The following is a 20,128-nucleotide window of genomic DNA, read 5'->3' as shown; positions in this document are numbered from 1 at the left end:
TAGAAGCTTTGCTTGGAAGGTGGGTATGATTGTTAAAATTAGAGGCTAGCTGTCCTGCCTCAAGACAATGTATCTGTACTTTTCCCTGATGCTTATTTACAGAGGTTAGTCTTTGATAGTCTTTCATTACAAATTCTGCAGTTTTTCTTCAGAGAGTTTGAGAGAGATTGTCATTGGATGATGTATCAGCACACCGTAGCCGTAATTTCAAGTTCAAGATAAGGTGTTTCGAATTTAGAAAGCCGAAATATTCTTTCTCTTTTTTGCCTGTTAAACTCATCTCGGACTTTTTATGGGAGGAGATGGATACATTTGCAAAGCGAATACTTCCATAGCAGGAATTTTTTTTCTTTTTTCTGGTTATATGTGCTAATTACTTTGAATTTCAGAACGCCTTAATCTTTTGGATGTTTCGGGAAGCAATGCTTTCTTGTTCAATTTTAAAAGTTACTGAGCCATCTACATCTTGCTCTAACTGCTGTCTACTACCAGGTGTAATAGATGTACATATCGCTAAGCTGAGCATGCATCACAAAGACAGCATAACTCTATTTTACAAATATCCCATTTTCGTTTGATATTTGCATAGTTCAAGATCGTTTGTGGCCTTATCTGGGAGTGTTAAATCAAAATGGATTTTTTGTCAGTAAAGTCCATAAAATTGGAATATCAGCAACAGAAGAGGATTATTTCGGCCATGTGTTATGAGGAGCTCTTTTCAAAGGACAAGTAAATTCTTAAGTGAAATAGCCTTAACTTGTAAATAGCATTGGTACATTTTTTTTTGTTTTATTTTATTTAGAATATTACTTGACTAAAAATCATTAGTAAGAATGCTTTATATTTTATTTGTTGTCAATGCTTTTGTTGCATGTTTGATTTGCAGGAAGTTTGTATTATATTTTGGGATGATTAAATTGAACTTGCGACTTAAGCAGAAAAATCCATCATCTTGCATTTAGCTACTAAGGGCAAGTCCGACGTGGCTGATCTTAGGGTAAATTTTGGCAAAATAGTAAATTCGTTGTATTTCCTGAATATGAAGGAAAATGGAACGTTTTGGGGTATCATTGAATTATTTTATGAGGGGTTAGCTAAAAAAAACGAGTTTTATTTTTACTGAAAGTAAGGAGTGACATTAAAACTTAAAACGAACAGAAATTATTCCGTATATGAAAGGGGCTGTCCCCTCCTCAACGCCTCGCTTTTTACGCTAAAGTTTTTATCGTTTTAAAAAATAAAGTTGTGAGACAGTCAAACTTAAGCGTAAAGAGCAAGGAGAACAAAAAAGTCGTTTAATTAGAATAATAAGAAGATGTTTTAAAAGCACTAAAATACTTTAGCGTGAAAGGTGAGGTATCGAGAAGGGGACATTCCCTTTCATATACGTTATAATTTCTGCTCATTTTAAGTTTTAATGTTGCTCCTTACTTGCAATTAAAAAAACTTGTTTTTTTTTTTAATTACATAAGGGCCCATTGATGCCGTAGAAATATTTATGGTTCCTGATTTACTTTAATTATCCTATTGATGAATATAGAGCGTTAGTCAGTACGTTTGTTTAATTGGATTGATTAGGTGTGGTTGGATTCTTCACCTTTAATTTTCCTCCTCATTAGTTCGTGGTGTTCTTCTTAACCTCACAATAATTGCGAAACACTTGTCAGCGCGAAACCAACAATAGATATTTTCATTCTCGTGTACTTATCTACTTTAAAATTCCTGTTTTATTTTTTAGAAACAATGGTAAAACAAAATAATTTTTGAGACTACACTGGCTAATCATGATACAACATAAAATAGCGAAGAAAAGAAGAAAACGAGGACAATTAAAGGCTAGTGAAAAAATAAAAAATTATGCAAATATTTGTCTAATATATGGCTACAACCTACGATTATGACATCATTGCTCTATTTTTAACATGACAATTTTTAAATATATTTATGAATTTAAAGTCGAAACAAAGCTTCTATTAATGATAAAATTAAGCTTGATGAAACTTATATATTAAAAATCAGCATAAAATCGAATTCTTTTGATGTATCTATTGGTATCAAACTTCAGTTTTTTAAAGTTTCGGTTACTATTGAGACGAGTCGCTCCTGCTATACAATTAGTCAAACCAGCCCCATTCTGGGTAGTGGTGTTTAAAGGATTCCTTGTTCTTGTGGCTGTTTTTATGTTGGTAGAACCCAACAGCAATTGGGGGAGAGGTTATTGAACATAGGTCCTCAATGGACAAGGCCATGAGGCTAAGCCAAAGGCCTGAGGTTTTTGATTCCACCTTGGCTCAACATGTGTATGAGAGTCCATACGATTTCATTTTGTTTGACGAAACCTCCATTGTTACCCCCGTTAAAGGTCTCACGCAACTTTTCAGGGAGGTAGTTGAAATAAACAAGCACATTCACCAAAAGGTAGCTCTCAATAGAGACACTGGAGAAACTTTTCTAAGGCCCATTTATGATGAAATTATTAATTCTGATTGTTTTTACATACATCCACAAAATCGTATTGTGCAATCAAATAAAATCTCTGATAATAATCTAACTGGAAAGCGATTGGTCTTTAAGAGTGCTTTACGTAAAATAAAATTGTAAAATACAATTTAGACTTGTGTTTTTTATTCAGTTACCCTTTCACCGTTACTGAGAAAGGGTCGTCCAATTTTAGTTTTGTGTTTTTATTTTAAGGTTTTGTTTTTCTATATTTTTATCAGTTTTATTCTGCACCAAGGACGGTCAAGCGGAGGTCTTGACCGAAATATTTGCATGATTTTTCAATTTTTTCACTGGCTGATAATTGTCCTCGTTTTCTTCCTTTCTTCGCGATTTTATGTTTTATAATGGTAAAACAGGTTTTATTGCCCTTTAGGTTTTTCGTTCATAAGGTTTTTAGCGTAAAGAACGTTTTACCCCTGTTGCCATCTCTGTTTAAAGCTTGGGAGACGGTCCAAACAGTTTTTATTCTTTCAGGTCAGCAGGGCTTCTGACGCAGGATCGTCGTATATGTTGACCTGGTCGAGATCTGCGAATGCAACACAATGCTGGAGGCCCTACTTACCTGGTACATGCCATACTGGGGTTTTGGCATCAAGTAGGGCAATCAAAAATGCTTAATCACCGTCATGGAGAGGTTTGTTACATAAATTTAATTGAATAGAATAACTTTCATCTATGGACGTACAATTTTTTCTTCAGGCAAGTTTTCCAGCCTACTCAAATGCTGCTCATGCCTCTAAAAAGCAAATTTGGTCGAATTATGTATTTTTTTTAAATTCTGAATCTACTAATAGCCACAAGATGGGCTTTCACTTCGAAGTTTGACCGTTTTCGCAAAGAAGCAAGCTTTTTTTCACATATTATTGATCAGTTTTAGATTCCTTCAAATTTTGCAAGTTGTAACTTTTGTTTCGAGCATGCAATCCTTTGCTTGTAAGCAAGACCTTAACTCCCCAAAATTTGGATAAATCATTCGTAAGTCCCAGCTTAAAATAAAAACCCTCACCCCACTCCTTCTTGACTCCTGCATAAAACTTCAGGGAAACTGAGCTATCTTTTTGAGTCTATTATATCTGTATTTCCGGGCCTCCTTAAACTCTGCTGGACTAATTTTGCAACCTGTTCTACCTCCATCTTGCTAAAACTAAACTAGCCTACAATAATTTTAAATCACTTTTACTTGATATAACTAAGGAGTCATCCCTCTTTTATATTCAAGGTCTTCCTCTGAAAATAACATCCTGTCTTCGCTACTGCCGTCGCTGGAGATATTGTTAATCACAGCTTGACCTAACCTGAATGCTATACATACTGACATTATTCTCCCACTGAATAATTACTTATTGTTACGAAGAACCCTTCCTGATTGTAGTAGCCTTATGAACTATCTTTGCAGGTATGTTGCCAAGATGGAACCAGTGAAGAAAGCTCTCCTACCAGCAAGAGTCAGAGTATTTTTAAGCAAACTTTAAAATAATTTTTCTTTTTTTTATTGTAATTTCTTAGTCAAATATTTGTGATATTGATTATATTGAGTTATATAATTATATTGAATAATAAAGAAATAATTGGATTCGTTTGTCTTTTTCCGTAGTGTTTGATCTGATGGTTGTGTTTTTAAATTGATACCCATTAGTCAAAAGTGATAGGCCATGACCGTTTATGCTTTTTTCTCGTCATGTAGTTGGTTTTCGTGTACAGTTTTTTGGCCTCAGAAAAAAACAATGATCCCGGATACCTGTGCAGGACGGGGATCACATATCTTCTCAAGTCTACACCGAAGTGCTTAAGCCGGCTTCGAACCGGACAGCAAGAAGTCCCTTGGACCTCCATGAATGGAGGTTTTGTACAATCTTGGACCCATCTTGGTCAAAACATGGTTTTCAGCACTTGGCGATTCTCTTCTATCAACAAGAGTCGAAATCCTGCACAGACAATCTCAAGCCTATTACCTCCGACTCATTACATACTCAGGCCTAAAAATATTATGCTACTACGGGAAGGCAGCCCAAAGTATATAAATTAGCTAGGAAGAGGTTTTTCAGCCCGAAGACGTCCTTCAAAACGTAAAAAGCCGAGAAGAATTATCCATTGATCAGAAACCCGTGCGAATGCTCTTTCATTTATTATGGTATAATTTTTTCAAGGGGCGCCACTCCTCAAGTGGGATTAGAATTGACCGCAAGGTCCCCAGTCTTGCATGTACCCCAAAAGGGTCGAGGCAGCCCTTCGCAGAGGCCGTTGTCCAAATATCTTAATCTTACACCCTGCCACATTTGTCCTCCTATAGAAGATCCTCCCGCCATGGTATTCTGTATCACCATACAATTTAACCCATTACTGGGATTAAGTTTCATCAAGTTTAGTCTTACCCATTTAAAGTAACGTGCCTGAGAAAATTTGCCTTGTTTTCGAAAAAGGAGGGAAACACCCTCTAAAAGTCATAGAACCTAGTACTCTAAAAAGAGTACTAGATCTTGTAATTTCCTTTCGAATGAGCCCTTTCGCAATATTCTAGAACTACTGGGTCAATACGCTCATCCCTGGAAAAAACAAATAAACATGCACCCGTGATCTTTCTTCTGGCAAAAAAAAGCAAAATTCCACATTTTTGCACATAGGAGCTTGAAACTTCTACAATATGGTTCTCTGATACGCTGAACCTGATCATTTGACTTTCATTAAGATTCTTTGACTTTTAGGGGGTGTTTCCTCCTTTCTTCGAAAATAAGGCAAATTTTCTGAGGCTCGCAACTTTTGACTAAAATCTAATTCTTTTGATGTATTTATTGGTATCAAAATTCCATTTTTTAGAGTTTCGGTTACTATTGAGCCGGGTCGTTCATCACTTACAGTTTGTTACCACGCACTGTTTGGCTATCTCTATTTAATCTCTTTGCTTATCAATTTAATTATTAAGACTTACAGGCAGTGGTGTCAATAGAGGGAGGGGACACCCATCTATAATTTTCACCGCCTCCTTCTGGACATTTTTAAGACTTACTGGCAATGGAATCAATTAGGACACAGGACAATGACTCATCTAAGATTTTCTTCTCCCCCCCCCGTCTAGATTTTGAGACATCTTTTCTGGTAATCTATTTTAAAAAAATCCATTCTTCCACTGAAAAATAGAAATAACAAAGAAAATGTCACCAGCCTATTTTTTTTTAAATGTTACTTGCCCCCCCCCCATTTCATTGGTAATGGATGCTTCTCTCCTAAATTAAAAATTCCTTTGATTTGCACCTTCAGTGAAAATAAATTTTTGGCCATTTGATGAACTGGTCTGATTTTCTCCCTATATGAGAACAATCCCTCCCAACATTATAGTATGCCCCCCCCCCATTTTATTGACAATGGATACTTTTCTCCTAAATTGGAATTTCCTTTGATTTGCACCTTCAGTGAAGATAAATCTTTATTTAATTAAATTGATTCCTCAGTTTTACTGTGTCAAAAAGATGTAAATTAAGTTGTAAAAAGAAATGTGGACAACTTAAAAGTCATAGCAATTTGATGTGATCAAAATCTGACAGTTTCGTTTATGCAATCAAATTACCATTTTTAATTAGGTCGTTACACTTCCTTCATACATGGAATAATTTATTTAAAAACTTTAAACAGTTACTTTATGAAAGCTTATGTACTGGTGTTTTAGTTTTCGCCTAAACTCAATATAGTTTGCCAATTAATAAATGCTTTGTGCCTTTGTTTCGCTTGCTGGTATTAATAGTTAAATTTTATTTTCTATAAGCTAAGAATACTTTGCAACTTTCTATTATTTGAATTTCAAAGCTTTGGCGTCAGTTGGGTATTATCAAGTTGATAAAAACTCACTGCAACACTATCTTGAGCAGAATTTTCGTTTGAATTTCCCGACCAATATCATGTTTCCGCGAATTGTTAGCTAACAATTCTGTTTCCGCCGTCCAAACAAATTTTTGTTAGCTAACAATTGGACGGCGGAAAACCCCTTAAATGAAAATCACACCGTAAGATTCATCGTATCAGAGAACCCTATTGTAGGGGTTTCAAGCTCCTATCTGTAAAAATGTGGAATTCTGTATTTTTGCCAGAAGAAAGATCACGGATGTGTGTTTTTTTTTCTTTTCCCCAGGGGTGATTGTATCGACCCAGTGGTCCTAGAATATCGCAAAATGGGTCATTTAAACGAAAATTAAAAGCTATAGTGCTATTTTTAAGTGATAAGAAAATGGAGGGCAACTAGGCCTCCTCCCATGCTCATTTTCCTCCAAAGTCACCCAATCAAAATTTTGAGATAGCTATTTTGTTCAACAGGATCGAAAATATAGTAGCCATGTCTTTGAGGATGATTTAATCCCCCACAGTCCCTGGGAGAAGGGCTGAAAGTTATGAACTTTGCCCAATGTTTACATATAGTATTGGTTATTGAGAAGTATACAGACGTTTTCAGAGGGGATTTTTTCTGATAGTGGGGGGGGGGGGGGGGTCAGAGGTTACATGGGAGGATATATCCATGGAGGAAGTTTTCATGGGGTAAGGGACATTGCTTTAAAGGGGGCACTAAATTTCCCAGCATTACTTAAACAAAAGATAAGAAATTAAATAAAAAAAACTAGTTTTTCAACTGAAAGTAAGGAGCAACATCAAAACTTAGAATAAACAGAAATAATTACGTGTATTGTTCGGTTCCCCCCCCTTGTCAATACCTCGCTCTTTACACTAACGAATTTTTAGTCATTTCATAAGAGCTATTTATTCTAATTAACGGCCTTGGTGATTAAGGGATCACTCTTAAAGAATGGGAGCAAAATTTGAACTTTAGCGTAAAGAGCGAGGTATTGACTAGGGGGGCGAATCCCCTAACATACGTAATAAAAACTTACGAATGTAGAAGTTCTTTATGTAAGTTAATTAGTAAGTTACGTATATTTATTACTAATAAAAAAGTTTGTAAATAAAATTAAACAACTTTTAAGAAAGCCATTTAAACAAAAAAGTAAAATTAATATGCAAATTTCATTTTAATTATTCATATACGGTGAGCCACAATCAAAACCTGCATTAATTCAAAAACGTTCAAAAATTAAATTAAAAAAAAACAGACTACCCACGTTAAAACTTAAAACGAACAAAAATTATTCCGTATACGAAAGGGGCTGTCCCCTCCTCAACGCCTCGCTCTTTACGATAAAGTTTTTTATTGTTTAGAAAAAAAAGAGTTGTGAGAAAGTCAAATTTTAGTGTAAAGAGCAAGGCGTTGAGGAGGGGACAGCCCCTTTCATATACGGAATAATTTCTGTTCATTTTAAGTTTTAATGTCGCTCCTTACTTTCAGTTTAAAAAAACTTGTTTTTTTATTTAATTTTTGAACGTTTTTGAATTAATGCAGGTGTTTGATTTTGGCTCACCGTACATGAATAATTAAAACAAATTTTGCATATTCAGTATTTGGTTAAATCGGCTTTCTCGAAACTTGTTTAATTTTATTTACGAACGTTTTTATTAGTAATAAATATACGTAACTTAGAATTAACTTACGTAACGAACTTCTATATTCATAAAATTTTAACACGTATATTAGGGGGTTCGCCCCCTAGTCAATACCCTCCTCTTTATTTCCCTCGTTTTAGGTAAAGGGGGAAACACCCCAAAAAGTCACAGAACCTTAATGAAAATTGCACCATCATATTCAGTAAATTCCAGGAACACAACTTTAGAGGTTTCAAAGTCGCATCTGCAAAAATGTGGAATTTTGTTTATTTTCTTACAGAAGACAGAGATTTTTGTAGGCGGGAGCTTGAAATATGTTCAATAGGGTTCTCTGGTACGCTGAATCTTACGGAACGATTTTCATTAAGATAGCTTTATTTTCGGGGGTGTTTCCCCCAACCCTTTATCAAAAATCCTTTAAATTTTCACTATTCATGGCTATATTCCTTTAAATTCGGCTATATTTCATGGACAGAATTAGTAGGGCAAGCAAGGGAGACAATGTGCTTGATACAGTCTGTCATGTATAATTGCAACATCTCCTGAAGAGACTGCTGTATTTTGTTTTCTGTTTGCAAATAAAATTACACTATTTATAGAATATTCAATTCTGGCATGCTGTTTGGGACACCCTTTATAACTAGCAGTTCCCGTGAAATTATGTATAGAGTGCATACTTCCTGCTAAACTTATAATTCTATCAAAAATACCACCTGACACCTGTTTTTTTTTTTTTTTTTTTTTTTTTTTTTTTTTTATCGAATGCTATGTATAGTATTGTCAATACTTCCTGTGACATTTTATATAAAGCAGAAACTACTTAGCACATTTATTATTTTGCTGCAAAAGAGAATTGGTACTTGTTGTTTTTCACCAAATTTCTATTCCTGTCCATCCTTCCTGCGACATGCTTTAGCCTAACCTGTCCACGCGAGATCCATTTTTAAGTTTGAACTTGTCCAGAAAATGATGGAGTTTTTAATGCCTTTTTGCCCTATAATAGGCCTTATTTAATACGTTTTTTCTCTTTTGTTGGTTTGCCAGTTTTTCCTACTGTTCCTATTACATTCGTGATAAAAGGTAAAGATGACCACATAAAAGGCTAGTAGGGATGCCACTCCCACTCTAACATGTTTACGAGCTATTATGGATGGGTTTTTTTTATATAGATGTTTTTGCACATAAATTAATGATACCTGGGCTCTCCCTCATTAGAGGGCTAAAGGCTTCCTTTTATTAATTAAATAGAAAAAACAAGTTTTTTTTTAACTGAAACTAAGTAGCAACATTAAAACTTAAAACGAACAGAAATTATTCTGTATACGAAAGGAGCTGTCCCCTCCTCAACGCCTTGCTCTTTATGCTAAAGTTTTTATTGTGTAAAAAAATAGAATTGTGAGAAAGAGTATAGTTCTAGCGTACAGAGCAAGGCGTTGAGGAGGGGACAGCCTCTTTCATATACGGAAGAATTTCTGTTCATTTTAAATTTTAATGTTGCTCCTTACTTTCAGTTAAAAAAAACTTTTTTTAATGAATTTTTGAATGTTTTTGAATTAATACAGGTTTTTGATTTTAGCTCACCGTACATGAATAATTAAAAAAAAAATTTGCATACTAATTTTGCTTATATTTGGTTAAATGGCTTTCTTGAAACTTGTTTAATTTTATTTACGAACGTTTTTATTAGTAATAAATATAAGTAACTTACGAATTAACTTACGTAACGAACTTCTATATTCATATATTTTAATACGTATATTAGGGCTCGTCCCCTAGTCAACACCTCGCTCTTTACGCTAAAGTTCAAATTTTGTTCCAATTCTTTAAACATGACCCCTTAATCACAAAGGCCGTCACTTAGAATCAGAAGCGCATCCAGGATTTTTGTTCGGGGGGGGGGGGGGTACTAATTTTTTTGAGGCGGGGGTTACATAAAAAACCTCAAAAAACGCATACACAATTTGTTTTTGTCCATTTTTTACGTTTATAGGAGTCAAACAAACATTTCGAGGGGGGGGGGTTCAAACCGGGTAAACCCCCACCCCCTGGACTAGGCCTTACTTAGAATAAATAGCTCTTATGAAAGTACTAAAAAATATTTGGCTTAAAGAGCGAGGTATTGACTAGGGGGTGAACCCAATCATATACGTAATAATTTTTGTCCGTTTTAAGTTTTGTTGTTGCTTATTACTTTCAGTTGAAAAAATTGTTTTTTTTCAAATTTGATTTCTGATCTTTTTTTTTAAATAATACTGGGAAATCCAGCTCCCCTCCATAGAAATGTCCCTTTCCCCATGAAAACTTTCTCTCTGGAAAGTTTCTCCAACATAACCTCCAACCCCCCCCCCCCCCGCTACCAGGAAAAAGCCCCCCTGAAAATATTTGTATACTTCCCAATAACTATGACTATATGTAAACAATGGGTAAAGTTCATAACTTTCAGCCCTCCCCCCGGAGAATTTGGGGGATTAAGTCATCCTAAAAGACATATTTATTATATTTTTGACCATGCTGAACAAAATGGCAAAATTTTGATCGGGTGACTTTGAGGAAAAAATGAGCATGGGAGGGGTCCTAGTTGCCCTCCATTTTTTGGTCACTTAAAAAGAGCACTAGAACTTTTAATTTTTATTCAAATGAGCTCTCCTACGAAATTCTAAGACCACTAGGTCGATACGATCACCCATGTGGAAAAAAAACAACAAACAAATAAACACGCATCCGTGATCTTCTGACAAAAAATATAAAATTCCACATTTTTGCAGATAGGAACGTGACACCTCTGCAGTAGGGTTCTCTGATGCACTAAATCTGATGGTGTGATTTTCATTGTTGTTCTATATATTTTAGGGGGTGTTTCCCCCTTTTTTCGAAAATCAGGCAAATTTTCTCAGGCGCTTAACTTTTGATGGGTAAGACTAAACTTGATTAAACGTGTATATTTAAAATCAACATTAAAACCTGTTTCTTTTGATGTATCTATTGGTGTCTAAATTTCGTATTTTATACTTTCGGTTACTGTTGAGCGGGGTCTCTCCTTACTTACAGTTCGTTATCACGAACTGTTTGACCATGCTGTAGTGTTTCTATCTAAACTCACTTGTCAACTTATTTTCTATCATATTTTCTATCCTATTATTCTGTTCAATTTTTATTTGCTAGTTTCACTCCTATTGCTTTCAATTTCTCACGTTTTCTTAAATTCAAAGCTTTCAACGATGATTCTTTGGAACCAACACCTGAACTATCAAACTTGATAAGATGTGGAAATTGACAACCTGGATCATCAATCAAACAGTTCGTGGTAACGAACTGTAAGTAAGGAGCGACCCGGCTCAATGGTAACCGAAACTGTAAAAAACGGGATTTTGATACCAATAGATACATCAAAAGAATCAGATTTTAATTCTGATTTCAAATATAAGTGTCATTAAGTTTAATTATACCCATCAAAAGTTACGCGCCGGAGGAAATTCGGCTGATTTTAGAAAAAAGGGGAAAAGAGACCCTACAAGTTATAGAGCCCTAATGAAAATCGCGCCATCGCATTCGGCACATTAAGTAACTCTTATTTTGAGTTTTCGACCACTCATCTGTAAAAATGTGGAACTTTCCATTTTTTGCCAGAAGAAAGATCATGGATGCGTGTTTATTTGTTTGTTTGTTTGTTTTTTTTGTTTTGTTTTTTTTTCCCCATAAGTGATAGTATCGACCCATTGGACCTAGAATATCGTGGGAGGGCTCAGTCGAACAGAAATTAAAAGTTCTAGTTCCATTTTTAAGTGACCGAAAAAAATGGAGGGCAACTAGGCCCCCTCCCACGCTCATTTTTTTCCCATAGTCACCCGATCAAAATTTTGAGATAGCCATTTTGTTCAGCATGGTCTAAAATATGATAAAAATGTCTTTTAGGATGACTTGATCCACCAAAGTCCCCTGGGGGAGGGCTGAAAGTTATGAACTTTACTCAATGTTAACATATAGTATTGGTTATTGGGAAGTATACAGACTTTTTCATTGGGGATTTTTTCTGGTTGGTGGGGGACGAAGAGGGACGGGGGCTATATAGAAGGATCTTTCCATGAAGGAAGTTTTCATGGGGGAAGGGACATTGCTCGGACGGGGGCCCCGGATGTACCAGCATTATTAAACAAAAATATCAGTAATTAAATAAAAAAAAAAAAAAGTTTTTCAACTGATAAACTGACTGTGATTAAGAGATCATTTTTAAAGAACTGAAAAAAAAAATTCGAATTATAGTTTAAAGAGCAGGGTATTGACTAAGGGGCGAACCCCCTAATATACGTGTTAAAAATTTATGAATATAGAAGTTCGTTACGTAAGTTAATTCTAAGTTACGTATATTTATTACTAATAAAAACGTTCGTAAATAAAATTAAACAAGTTTCGAGAAACCAAATATAATATGCAAATTTTGTTTTAATTATTCATGTACGGTGAGCCAAAATCAAAACCTGCATTAATTCAAAAACGTTCAAAAATTAAATAAAAAAAACAAGGTTTTTTTAACTGAAAGTAAGGAACGACGTTAAAACTTAAAACGAACAGAAATTATTCCGTATATGAAGGGGGCTGTCCCCTCCTCAACGCCTCGCTCTTTACGCTAAAGTTTGACTTTCTCACAACTCTATTTTTTTAAACAACAAAAAAACTTTAGCGTAAAGAGCGAGGCGTTGAGGAGGGGACAGCCCCATTCATATACGGAATAATTTCTGTTCGTTTTAAGTTTTAACGTCGTTCCATACTTTCAGTTAAAAAAACTTGGTTTTTTTATTTAATTGTGACAACACCAATAAGGGCAGCTATAGCAAAGACCGTTGCTAAATTGTATACAAAAAAAAAAGCTTTTTCGCATGCTGAACAAAGGTCTGCGTTCCGCAGGCACCGATTTCCTGACTCAATGCCTTCAGCCAAAAGTCCAATGCGTGGTTGGGGGCAAATAATCTGAAGCTTCCCGTGATTTTCCCCGACATTTCTCCAGGTGTTAATTTAGAGCTGGGTTGACTCTGGCTGAGCTTACAGGGTCACATCATTGACTCCTGTTCAAAGTCAATTAACCAGCAACACCAGAACTTGAACCCTGACCTCAGGATTTCAAGTTCGGAGCGCTTGCTAAATTGTATGAAGTAATCAAAATCCAAAAACATGTCAAAAATGAAAATGAAGAGCAAAGATACGGGCAGTTAGAAGATATGTGAAAACGACAAGAAAATTTGTATCTTAGGATATTCTCGCATAAAAAAACGATCTATATAGGTAAGAAGTCTGAAAAATTCGGTTGGAGAAAAAAAAATATTTATATGAATAACGTCATTCACACTTGTCGCACTTATGTGGGAAAATAGAAGATTTTCATGCATGGAAAAGTTTACATTAATTTGCTTAAAGAGCAAAAAACTGGTAATTGCAAATTTATTTCTATATTTTCATGTATGGAGAAGTTTATATTAAATTGCTTAATGAGCAAAAAAATGGTAATTGCAAAAATATTTGCATATATTTTGACGAGGGATTACTGCAATTCAAAAACCTTAAAAAAGAAAACCAAAAGTTTGATTAGTTATATCATTCTCCCATTCTAAGCTCCTCTCTAGACTAGGTTAGGTAGATAAGGAATGCTGCTACGTCCCTAGAGAGGGTTGTGAGTATCTGGGGTGCACCACAGGCATTTTTTCCGTCCCAAGATCTTCAGGGACAAATCCAGCAGCGTGGCCTTACCATGGCAGAAGGGTGGGAACGGCCCTGCCAACCTAAGCTTGGCAGACGCCGGCTAACATGCAGAAAAAGCGCCGTCAAATTTGGGACCCGTCGGTTAAATATATTCCCACGAATCGATGGAAATGGCAGAAAGAATTAAAAAAAAACTTTGGTTAAGGCATTCTCGGGAAGCGATATGTCAAAGGCTCCGGCAACACCGACGAACAGTGAACTAGCCGACCACCTGTTGAAACACTGAAAATCCCTCAGTTTGGGGTGCTGGAAAGTATATTCATTGAAATGCCCTGTGACCCAGACCATCATTGCAGGTGAATGCGAAAGATATTGAATAGATATTCTGTGTATCCAAAACCCGGCTAAATGGAAATTTGGAAGATGAGCTCGTCTCCACCCATTGTGGAAAATCTGAATTCCACCTTTTCAACGCCGGACCTAGCGATGACTCTGGTAATGTAGTGGTTGGTCTCCTAATCAGTAATATGGCAGCAAAATCCCTAGTTGAATGGCAGCCAAACTCACGTTTGGCCAAGGCCCGTCTCAATGGTCACCTGTTCAACATCAATGTCATCTCAGCCTATGCACCAACCAAAGCCGAGGATGAAGGTACAGTTGGCGAGTTTACGATGCTCTGACCCAGTCATTGAGAACAGTCCCAAACCATGATATACTCATCCAAGGAAGTATCCGAAGAGTTCCGCTTGGAATTATCTAACCGTTTCGACATCCTCTCCGTGGACGACGATAATGAATCAACCACCATAAACATTGAAGACAATTGGAGGAAGATCCGAGACACCGTAACAGACACCTCTAAAAGTCTTTGACAAGCTAAATCGGTAGTGGAGAAAGTGGATCTCATAAGACACTATCAAGCTATTAAAACAGAAACAACAGATCAGAAATACCAAGTCCTAAGCATTCAAAACACTGAGAAAAGAATGCCGTAAATCCGCCCGCCGTGACAGACAACGCTGCTGGGACCACATGGCAGCAGATATTCAGAAGCCTGCTATTAATTCAGATACCAGAAAGCTTTACCAACTACTAAAAGAAGCAAATGGGAAAAGTAAAAAGATCTCAACTGGAGCGAGAGGCAAAGATGAAAAACTTCTGTCAAGGAAAGATGACATAATTGCAAGATGGCAGTACCACTTCCAGAAGCTGCTAAACCCCAGTCACAACATCTATTCCACTCAAACGCCTCCCAATAATATTGCACCTATACTCCAACCAAGTAACCCTAACCTTAACCCAGTACCACTGAGTCAACAAGCCCCATACACCAACGTCAATGTTCACCCCCTTAACACAAGAGATTAAAGTGGCAATCAAGTAGCTGATAAATCCTAAGGCGCCAGTCACACATTCTATCCCGGCAGGATTCTACAAAGCTGCTCCTACTCTCGCTAAGAAATTACAGAAGCTCGTCTGCTCAGTCTAGTCCAAGCAAGGGTTTCCTCAGGAATGGCAAGACTCAGTAATACTGTCAGTCTTCAAGAAAGGCGACTGCACTGAATGCAAAAATTATAGAGGAATCTCACTAATGAGCATTGTGGCAAATATCTTTGCAATGATTCTGCTTAACTGATTCCACAAAGTCATCAACGAAAGAACCCACCCCCACCAATCTGGTTTCTGAGCTGGCATGGGCTGTGTTGACCAAGTCTTCACCTTGAGACAGATTCTTGAACATAGAGCCAACATCAAGAATTCACCGACCCTGTCTTCGTCGACTTCCTTAATGCCTTCGATTCAGTCATCCGGGAAGGAATTTGGATGGCCATGGAAGAGATCCCACCTAAGATCATATGACTCATTCGGGCTTACTATCAACACACACGAGCCTGCATCAAGGTCAATGGAAAAATTTCTCCGCTATGCATTATCGACTTCGGTGTGTGGCAAGGGTGTGTACTCTCTCCCGAGCTATTTGATTTTGCTCTTCTTGGCAAATTCGTTGGTGAAGCCCGGAAAATGCTTCTGAAAGTCACCGAAGCTGCTGCCCCAGTACAGCTCAAGATCAATATTGACAAGACTAAAGATTTTATAATGCCCTGGATATAAACTCTACCCCTAAAACCCTTAGCCAAAGGCAGATTAAAGTTGTCAATAATTTCAAATACCTCGGATCATACATTGAACTCAACGGCGGATATAGTGAAGAAATCCAGTACCACATTGCATCAGCTTCTTCTGTCCTTGCACAGCTGTAGAAGCCGCTATTGAAAAGGAAGGAAATCCACCGGAAAACAAAAATCCGTATTTACGATGACCTAGTCCAATAGGTCTTACTTTACAGCTGTGAGACCTAGCCATTAAAAGTCACCAGGGCAAATGCCCTCAATACTTTTGAACACAGATGCCTGAGGAGCATGTTGGAATTCCGGCTCAGCAACCGAATCCCATATACGATCATTCGCCAACGATGTGACTAGAATTACGGCATCACATCTATCATTCCATGCTACCACCTGTCCTGGTTCAGCCATGTTTGCCGAAGACCGACCGAAATTTTCACAAATCAAAGCCAACGCTGCAAACCAGCACCCAATTGGAAAAAACGACAAAGATGACGAGCCAAAACCTGGATCAACACTGTCAAATCTGGCTTCGAGCTGATTCGTCGATTCTGATTCGACGAACCATGGTCCATGGTTTGAAATTATCGCCCCTTTAACCCAAGACTGTAACCTGTGGAACCCAACAGTTTCCCAGATCCTGTCGCCAAGGAGAACTACATAGCTTGTGTCCTGATCCAAGTACAAGTAAGTAAGTACAGGGTGGTTATATTGTATTTATGGTAACGCCATTACATAAAAACAAGGCTCACATTGTCTGCAGATAGAAGACAAGTGACAGTGAAAATAAATATGTGCAAGCCTCCTACGTAACTATGCCAAAGCCAGGCCCACGAAATCAAGAATAGGCTCACATTGTCCGCGGTTAGAAGAGAAGCGACAATGACAGTCAGAATATACCAAGCTTGCCGTGCAGCTGCGCAGGGGCCTGGCCTCGAAACCGCCTAAATAGCTATTTTACGTTATAACTGGCATATTGAAATTTCTTGCCCCAAACGTTCTAAATAGGTCACAAATTTAAAGAAAAATTTATGTTTTCTCAAGGTGGTTGTATCAAACCTATGGTGACGCATTGACATCAAGAAGAGGCTCTGGCGAGAAGACAAGTTACAATGAGAATCAAAATACAAGTCTGCCGCGTAGCGATGCTGGGTACCGGCATAGGAGCCATTGGTATTTCGGTATTACATGCGCCGCTAAATTGATTTTGCCATAAATTTGTCCTGTTACATTGAAGCTGAAAATATTACGATGATGGATGGTTCGATCATCACTTGCCTTGAATGAAGATCAAACAAAACCAGAATTCAAGTTTCGAATTTGTTTGTGGAACTCTTTACCTCAGTTTTTTGTGGAACTCAATTGACGTCCTATAAAAGGTAAAACTGATTGTTAATTATCGGTGTTGTTCATTATCAAGCTTGAATTTACATTTTTCTGACCGTCTACTTGATCTTTTCTCATTCATCTTTGAAATATTCTGACACTCGCATTCTTGTTATCGCTTGTAATTCTCGCTGCCTCTTATCTTCTAACGCACATTTTGTTGTTCTCGTTGTGACATATCTTTTAACGAAACATGTCTTTGTTCTTCACTTTCGTTTTTCATTTGTTCTACTCCCCGGTGTTGCAGTCCCTGTAACCACATATGTCTTTGTTCTTCATTTTGGTTTTTGACTCGTATTAATCCTTGCTGCCACTTATCTTTGACCCTGGTGTTTCTTCATTCTTCACTTTGGACTCATTGTAATTGTTGGTGACACAACTATTCTAACTATATATCTCGTTGTTCTTCATTTTTGTTTATCATTACTTTAAACATTTTTGCAAGACTCTTTACCTTAGCTGCTTGGATTGTTCTTGTCACATTTGACGGGCTTGATCACTTGTTCTCAAATTGAAGCGTGCATAACCCTTGGGGGTGCGCAAAAACCTTAGGGGGTATGCGGCCGGCCAGCAAAAAAATAAAAATAAAACAACCCTTTAACTCTAGGACCGGCAATTTTATTTATATTTTAGCTATAGTGTACTTAGTACCGGAAAGTGAGAAGGGGTACCTAAAATATTTTGTGGGTAAAAAGGGGTACAGTATCTAAATAAATTTGAGAACCACTGGTCTAGATTTTACATTTATTCTGTAGGAATCATGAAACTGCTTAAAACACCTTTCGTAAATTGACTTATTACACTTAGTATTTTATACTTAGCTGTGTTCCTTTTGTTATGTTGCATGCGTCATAGATATAAAAACGATACGTCCACTTCTGGGGTGGGGGGAGGCGGAAATGCTGTTATTTATTTTCTTGAAATGTGCTCATTAATACGATATCACTGACAAGATTTTCTCCAATATTAAGGCTCTTAATGAATTTTCTCCAACATTTGACCTATTTAGGTCGTTTTTTTAGGCCAGAAAATCTCAATATGCTGATTTTCCAATAAAAAAAATAAGATAGAGACATTTTCGAGAAAAAATCTATAAATGATGGCATACACAATTATTGCTCGCTTAAATAGAATATATATATATATATATATATATATATATATATATATATATATATATATATATATATATATATATATATATATATATATATATATATATATATATATATATATATATATATATATATATATATATATATATATATATATATATATATATATATATATATACATATATAACTGTGATAATTTTGTTAATCTTCTATCCAATTCTAATGATCCTTTATCATTCTCTTATCAATCTGTATCTGTCTTATGGTTCTTTGCTGTGGACTAGCTCTTTTGAGATAAAGTTTTAAAAGATTCAAAATATTAGAAAATAGAGTTGTTCGTGTCTTAGAAGATTATGTGAGATTTGAAAATAGTACTTTGAGTTGGTTCACTAAAATGAAAATTCTAAATGTTTATAAGTTAAAATATTATCAACTAGCTGTTTTGTTTTATCAATGTTTGAATCGTTATTCGCCGGAGTGCTTTTGCAAAATTTTTAAGTCTAACTCGTTTTATCATTGTTATAAAACTAGATTTTCTTCAAGCATAGTGTCTGAGGATCAGAATACTCAACGAGGATCTTCATTTCCGCCTTTTGCAGGGCCATTGCTATGGAATTCTTTCCCGGAGGGTATAAAGCTGGCAGATAATGTTAGCTAGTTCAAGAGTGGGTTGAAACGATACCTTCTGGGAAGTTGTTGCTGATTTTTTTTTTTTTGCGATTTATGATTTATAAGTAAAATGTGAGTCTATATTATTAGATTATGAGGATGAAAACAACCATCATGTACAACCCAATGGGTTTCCCCGATGATTGTTGAAAGATGATGTAAGTGTTATTTTTGTTAACAAATTATTTCTCTTTCTCTCTCTCTATAAAAGTATTACCTTGGGTTGGCATCAGCAGCAGTAGCAAGTATATCATTAAATCCAGAAATTCGGCCATCAATAGCATTTTCAAATGCCCACCTCTTCTTCCTACAATTTCCCGGATTTTCAATTGTTGAAATTGACACCGTAATTGTGGTGGTGATTGGGGTAAAAGCCTGTATAACAGCAAAAACATCTGTTGGAACAACTGAATAACAAAGTGATGTTGCAAGTACATCGGTTGTAATAGTTTGAACAAGTGCAAGAATGTTCCACGATCGGTCAGAAGGACTATTGATGGATGAGTCTAGAAACATATCAGCTCTTGTGGCTACAGCAGTAACCATAATAAGTAGTATGACTGGTTTCATCTATAAGGAAATCATTCGTGAAAGACGGATGTAGAAATAAAAGTCTAATGTAAACAGCCCAGTTTTTTGGGGTGTTCAAAAAGCTTCTAAACGTTATTGGACATTTCTAAGACAACATTATTCCAAGAGAAAAATAATATTTATTTTTAATTGTTTAAGTTTAGTCCAAGTTACTACAATCGTAGTGAAAAACTAAAATTTTCTGGAGAAATTTCAAAATTGGTCTATTTTTTTTGTTTTTCATAAACTTAAATAAATTACGAGTGTGGGCAGTACATGTTCTGATTCAGAATTCAGTTAAGGGTGGTTTTGGAAACACTAGTTTTAAGTTTGAAGCACCCGAAAGCTCAGCAGATTCCTCTTGAGCTTTATGTGACAGGTGATCAATCTCACTTGAGCCAATCCAAAATAGCTTTTGAATCCATGCTACCTTTCAAAAATTAATATTTAATATAAAATATGCAAAGATTTGTGTTTCTAGTGCTTCTAAGTGATCTACAATAATTTTTGCAATAAACATTTTAGAATGATTTTCTCTGTTATAAAATTGTCAACAATAGAAAACATTTGGAACTACTGTTTTTTTACCAT

At 36.1% G+C, this 20,128-nt stretch overlaps 1 protein-coding gene across 1 annotated transcript in view; it reads right to left on the bottom strand.

Moving 5' to 3' along the window:
• LOC148951780 (uncharacterized) overlaps positions 1-19,537 on the bottom strand; it is a 30,895-nt gene extending 11,358 nt beyond the window's left edge. The window contains exon 1 of the mRNA XM_089088714.1: positions 19,185-19,537. Coding sequence (XP_088944840.1) covers positions 19,185-19,537 — 353 coding nt within the window. The remainder of the gene's footprint in view (positions 1-19,184) is intronic.
• Between the last annotated feature and the right edge of the window lie 591 nt (positions 19,538-20,128).

The sequence above is a fragment of the Artemia sp. Qi Xiang Cuo genome, chromosome 5, assembly GCF_049724085.1.
Source record: "Artemia sp. Qi Xiang Cuo chromosome 5, ASM4972408v1, whole genome shotgun sequence".
In the NCBI taxonomy this organism is placed as follows: Eukaryota; Metazoa; Arthropoda; class Branchiopoda; order Anostraca; family Artemiidae; genus Artemia; species Artemia sp. Qi Xiang Cuo.
The sequence above is the reverse complement of the archived record's forward strand: the minus strand, read 5'-3'. Positions and strand labels throughout refer to the sequence as shown.